This window comes from Musa acuminata, chromosome BXJ2-8 (assembly GCF_036884655.1).
Source record: "Musa acuminata AAA Group cultivar baxijiao chromosome BXJ2-8, Cavendish_Baxijiao_AAA, whole genome shotgun sequence".
Classification (NCBI taxonomy): domain Eukaryota; kingdom Viridiplantae; phylum Streptophyta; class Magnoliopsida; order Zingiberales; family Musaceae; genus Musa; species Musa acuminata.
In genome coordinates this window covers 53366413-53372764 of record NC_088345.1, presented here as the reverse complement: position 1 = coordinate 53372764, position 6352 = coordinate 53366413, and the positions used below count along the sequence as shown (strand labels likewise).

Here is a 6352-nt window from a genome sequence, read left to right as displayed (position 1 = left end):
TGACAACGGAGCAGACATGTTGACGAAGACCTTAACAAAAGAAAGACAGGAGATATGCCGACAGTTGGTCGGTATGGCTTCACATTGAGGAGTCATGGGACAGCCTCCCTTATGGGCTGAAGGGGGAGGTTGTTGGGCTGATGGCCCATATTCAGCCCATGTGGGCTTTATCAGCCCACAGCTCACACCCCCTCTTAACCTAACCCTAATTAAGATTAGGGGGGTGTGGTGGCTGCGTTTTAGAGGCAGATTAAAGCTATAAAAAGGCAGCAATGAGGCAGATCTTTGTAGCGACGAGATTCCAAAGAGAAGAAGGAGAACAAGGCAGAAGAGGAAGAGAAAGAAAGGGAAGAAGACAAGGACAACGCAGAGAGACTGTTCACAATCATCTAGCAGTGTTCTCATCTCAGGTTAGATCAAATCTACAGTAGGCTCTTGCTGTGATTACTTGAGAGGTTTTAGATATTGTGGGCAGTAACGTGATCCTTGTATCCCAGTTATTCTCTTGTGGTTGTTGCTTGGGTTTTGGGCAAGAGATTGAGATTTTTATATTCATTATTCTCATAGTGGATTATCTCTAGTTTGCCCCGTGGTTTTTACCCTTCACATTGAAGGGGTTTTCCACGTATATCTTGGTGTTCTGTTTGATTGTGTTTCCATTTTATTCCGCTGCGTATTTTGGTCTTCTAGTATTTGTTCCTATACAAAGGTTATTCCTGTTTATATCCCCATCATTTGATGTTGAACATTCGTGAATTTGATTGCTGTGATGGACTTGATTCCATTGTCAATAGATGTCGAGCATCAGTTTCTGTAAGATCTGCCATGTTTCTATCAGAAGAAGACATCTGATGCCACAGCAGCAAATGCTTCTGTAAGATCTGCTGTGTTTCTATCATCTGACTTCTTTTATCACACAGAATCAAACTGCACAGAGTATGGTTTATAATCTAATGCAAATCATTTCTACTGGGTGTGATGTCACTTTCTCATACTTTGCAGCAACATATGATGGTGGCTCATTAGTCATCTGATGTATAACTTTCTTTTGTCAGTTGACTATTAAAGAGATAGATCAGGAGTTTCTGAAGTCCTTTTAGGTGTCCTTAGTAACCTAAGAATATTTTTCTTTGTACACTTCAAAAAGCTTCATTAAAATATCATGAAATACTCAACAAGTGAAATTTAAATTGATCAACATTCAGTTCTAATGAATTCATATCTGGTTTTGGTTTCATGGATTTGAAGGTATCGGATCTGGAGAAATGAGAGGACAACATTATAAGGTTGATAAGTTGAATTATGAAAGAAATCCTTAAATAACAAGGCCTAAAAAAAATTCCCCTGATTTATATGAGAGAGTATAAATAGTCTTAGAGTTAAATTTAATTTTTAGTTTTCTCTTACATCATTAAAAAATGTATTTTTCTCTATGAGGAATGTCAAACCATATAAATCTTTTGTTTCCTGTTATTTCTAAAATTATATATTTTATTATTATTATTATTATTGTTATATATGTATATATATATATATATACGAGGATGGTTTTGTCTTTTCAATTATGCAATGATTGGTGGTTTAATCATGATGATGGATGTTAATGTGGTCAACAGTAATGACCTGACTTTAATTTGAAATTGATTATATGATTTTTTTTTTCTCGTTGAATTGTATATTATAATATAACTAATTATATAGAATACTTTATATCTTTGGAACTTGATATGGCACAATTTTAACGGCATACCCTAACCACAATAACACGATGTGGAGCCTCCAAGCTGATGTGGTAGGCCACGTTGACAGCTCAGATAACCCTCCCCCCTCCCCTAGCTTACGGAGGATATCATAAGCGGCGCTGTCGAGTATAGAGCCATCCCGAAATAATCGGGAGAACGTCGCTTGGGGACAATCCACACACGTCGATCGAAACAACATCGTCAAGTATAGAGCCGCCTCGGAATGGTCAGGACAATGTCGCTGGGGATGTTCCGCACAGTGCCATCGAGCATAAAGGCATGGGTCGACCGCTTAAGGGATCGATGATCATTAACGTATAAGGTACGATCGTTTCCCGCATACAAGTATAAAAACTCATCCCTTGGTCACCGTCGGGGGACTCCATCCAACTCCACAATACTAATTTGAACTTCGGAAGGGTCAAGTCGGGAAACCCCCCTCCCGACCTCGACCTTATGCAAGAACCAACAAAGAAGCAATAGCCACTAGTCGAGAGAGAATCGCTTGCCCGGAGACGACACTTGGACGCCGACTCGATGTTGACGTGACTCGAGCATTCGTATGGGCAACCTTACGCATTTGGGACTGGACCGAGCCGTGCTGACACCTCGATCACAGCGTGAAGGTTCACTAACATAACTTATCGTATTTTATGCTCTATAAATAATGCATTCATTAAAATTTTATTCCTCACGGTGAATAATAGGATATACATATCTGTTTCATAATCAAAATTCACAATTAATCTTATTGATATCACCAACAAACAACATATGCAATGAAATCACGACTAGTAAATTTATTGGATAGCTACATATGGCATGGCCCCAAACGTACGTACGATTAAGACTGAATGGCAGAGACGGTCAGATGGATGCATGTTGGAATATTTTGATCGCTCAACGAGCTTAAAACTGTTGAAATATATTAATAACCAATAATTCGATTATTTACAACATAAATTGAAGGACACATATCCATTAAATATGCACAAATTTTACATATATATATATATATATATATATATATATATATATAAGGGCATAATAAAAAAATGTACATCCCTTTTATCGTAAATATCACCAACCGTCGATCACGGCTGACTATTTTAATCTCGACCGTACACCCAGTTCCATGAAAGGTGGGACCCAAAAACAAGATTTGTCCGAGGCCATCGGACGGTTGAGATTAAAGAATGTGTATTAAATCGACGGTTGATGAAAAACTTAGCACCAGCGCAGTACTTGTGTTCGTGCATCTAAGCCCGTGTGAGAGGCACCACCCTTTCTCCGGTGGACTCTGACGGCGAGCCCTCCGCTGAAGATGGCCGTGAGGCCGGGTGCGAACTTCGGCGGACGGTTACCTTCGATAACTTCGACGTCGAATTCGCGGACGACGGACGCGATCACGCTCTTCATCTCCATCAGCGCCATCTCCTTGCCGAGGCAGACGCGAAGGCCACCCTGGAAGACCGGGTACTTGAACGGGCTCTCGGGTGTGAATGCGCCGGTGTGACGAAGCCACCGCTCCGGCCGGAACTCGGCCCAGTCGCTCCCCCACAGATCCTCCATCCGCCCCATGGCGTAGACGTGGTACGTCATCCTCGTCCCCTTCCTCACGAAGGTGCCGTCCGGAAGCACGTCGTCGTCGAGGCAAAACTTGGAGTCAAACTGCACCGGCGGGTACAGCCGCATGCTCTCGCATATGGCCGCGTTCAAATAGTGCATCTTCCTCAGTTGGTCGCAGCTCGGGAGCGCTTGGCTGTTCCCGACAATGAGCTCGACCTCGTCGCGGATGGCGGTACAGGCCGCCGGGTGCCGGGATAGAAGCATGAAGAAGCTTGTCAGGGCGGACGCGACGGTGTCCCGGCCGGCCAACATGAAGCTGACGACGATGTCGCGGAGGTACTTGTCGTTGTCCACGCAGCCTATGAACCGGGACAGGAGATCCTGGTCCGACGCGAAACCAAGCTTCCTTCTCTGGAGGATGACTTCCTTGGCCAGGAGATCTACTAGCCCGATCGCCTCCCGGAGCTCTCTCTCCGACCCCCAGTTGAAGAGCCGCTTGGCCTTCCATATCAACGGGATGGTGTGCGTCGCGCGCCGCGCCGATATTCTCGTGGCTTTGTCGAAGGCCAGCGCGAACTCCGACAAGGACAGCGACAGCTCGAAACAGCCGGGGTCGAGCCCGAACGAGATCTTGCATATGTTGTCGAACGCAAACCTCTGGAACACGTCCTGCAGGTCGAGAACCCGACCGCACTCGCACGCCACATCGAGGAGGGGGAGCAGGCGGCCGCCGACCTCGGCGGCAACGGTCCGCGACGCAAAGGCGCGGACCGCGGCGCTGCCGAGCTCGGTGCTCGCCATCTTGCGCTGGAACCGCCAGAGGTCACCGTCGACGTTAAAGATGCCGCGGCCAAGGAGGTCGCCGAGGATGGTGGCGAAGGGCTTCCCCTTGGGATAGTTGTCGAAGCGGGTCTTGAGCATGTGTTCGACGTTGTCGGGGTTGGCGGTGACGGTGCAGCCGAGCACGTGGACCGTGACCGTCCGCGTGGGCGACGTCCGGAGGAGGTGCGTATACCAGTCACAGAGGTTGTCGAAGTCCGCAGCCCACGACGACGTCACGTACGCCTGGCAGACGGCGCAGTTACACCACCATGGCCGGATCCTCAAGAGCTCCACCAACACAGCGAAGACCACAAAGGAGATGGAGAAGGAGAAGAAGAGCAGGGAGAAGTGAGACCGAAGGGCTTCCACTTCCATTCTATCTAGCTCTGTTGTGAGGCCAAGGGGCGAGGCACTGGTTACTTATAGCGATGCCACAATCTCACATCTCTCTTCACCATATCGTTCGAACGTAGCTGTTTTCGGTGGACGGGGCAAACAAGAAAACGAAGGGATGGCACGGCAGTGGAGATGGAGACTGGTACGCTCAGCGAAAGCAGAGACCGGCGTCACGAGGCGTGTTTGTTTATCTCAACTTGGCCTCGAAGAACAGTAGCTTATAATAATTGCTGGTGACGGAGGACATTAATGACGACCAAGCTCTGATCGTTCGATCGGTCTCGTGGTTTGTGCAGCTCTTCGTTGCCCACGGCGTTGCTCCATCTCCTTGGATGACATTAATGCCTCTGCAACATCCGTCGTCCATCACTATTACTATCTACGTGACTATGAGCCACAAAAAGTTGACCGAGTTGTGTCTCGTAAATGGAAAGTCAACAGGTACGAGGGATAGAGATCCCAACTAGGCGGGGCCAGACGAGGAGTGTTTTCTCGGCCGCTCTCATCCCCCATCCCCCGTCCCTGTCATACCAGTTCTTATTTAGACGGGGCGGGCCGGGCCGGGGGGCACCCTTTTTCTCCTAATTAATATATTATTATTATTTTTCTTCCAGCTGTCGATTTGCGGAATATTTGGGGCCTTGCGAGATGATGTGGTCCACCAGCGACTGATAGTGTGCGCACATGGGATAATTGCTACTACGACTATTCCATCGTGATCATTCATGGATACTGTTCTCAAACACAGTTGTAGTGTGAAGTGTGACAAGCTACCTTCGAAGCTTTCTATCGCAACACACACACGCACGCCTACGGCTGAAGCTTGGGACCAACATGGATCCTCGCCAAGCTCATGCACCACCACCATCCTCTACTCCTCCTCATCCTCATCCTCCACTGCAGCTGCTACTCGAGGGACACGGACAGTGACCTAACCTCCTCCGATCTGAGGGGATGTCGGCCGAGGACTGTTCGATTAGGCCCCGTTCTCTGCTGCTTGCCTTTTGTGGCACAGCAGTGGAATCGTCTCTGCGAGGCGATGCACGAACCAGAGCAGGATAAGGACGCAGGGAGAGCCTCAGCTTTCCCCAGTAGCAGTACAAGCTCTAATGGCCAAGCTGACATCCTAACATGAACCGGTACACACTTACGGAGACCATTTTAAGTCGCCGAGGGAGCTGTCGATCACTCTGCTCGACTTCTCGTGAGGGAGAGATAGGAATTCCGTACTCAATGCTTTTTTTTGGATGTCCATTTACCCTCCTCTCTCTCTCTCTCTCTCTCTCTCTCTCTCCCACACACACACTCACACACCTCATGGATGATATCTAAGTACGAGATTTAAAGAAACTTAAGTCTGCGTGATCAGCACAGTCGATTCATATGAAGCTGAATTTTCTGAGGAACTCGTAATTCTTTCAGGGAGCTCATATGTGGCTTATGCTACAGTGGAATGCATCATGCAGCTCTCACTATGTGCATCAGCATCCAGGCCTGAAGAAATCATTCTGCATGAAACCTGATTTGGAGATGCACCAAACAGTGTGGCACTGTCAGCGCAATTGGCATTTAGCACCAAGTGCATCGCATCGCAGCCGACACAACACAAAGTTAGTTGGCTCAATCACTGCACTTGGTAGATCAATCAGATTGAAGGTCTCATTTCAATCATCTTTTTTCGCCACTTCAGGATCATTTTCGTCAGCATTACTACCTCAATTTGCAGTTTGTTCATTTCCATAGCCTATAGGATAAGCTCTGTTTATCTTGCTCGTCAATCATCACAAGAAACAGATATAGGGATCTAACGAAACATGCTTCAC

At 47.2% G+C, this 6352-nt stretch overlaps 1 protein-coding gene across 1 annotated transcript; it reads right to left on the bottom strand.

The window, feature by feature from the left end:
- Window positions 1-2790: 2790 nt before the first annotated feature.
- Window positions 2791-4718, bottom strand: LOC135620286 (cytochrome P450 94C1-like). Its single transcript, XM_065123127.1, has one exon. The coding sequence runs from the start codon at window positions 4506-4508 to the stop codon at window positions 2970-2972; it is 1539 nt and encodes a 512-aa protein (XP_064979199.1). The 5' UTR covers window positions 4509-4718; the 3' UTR covers window positions 2791-2969.
- Between the last annotated feature and the right edge of the window lie 1634 nt (window positions 4719-6352).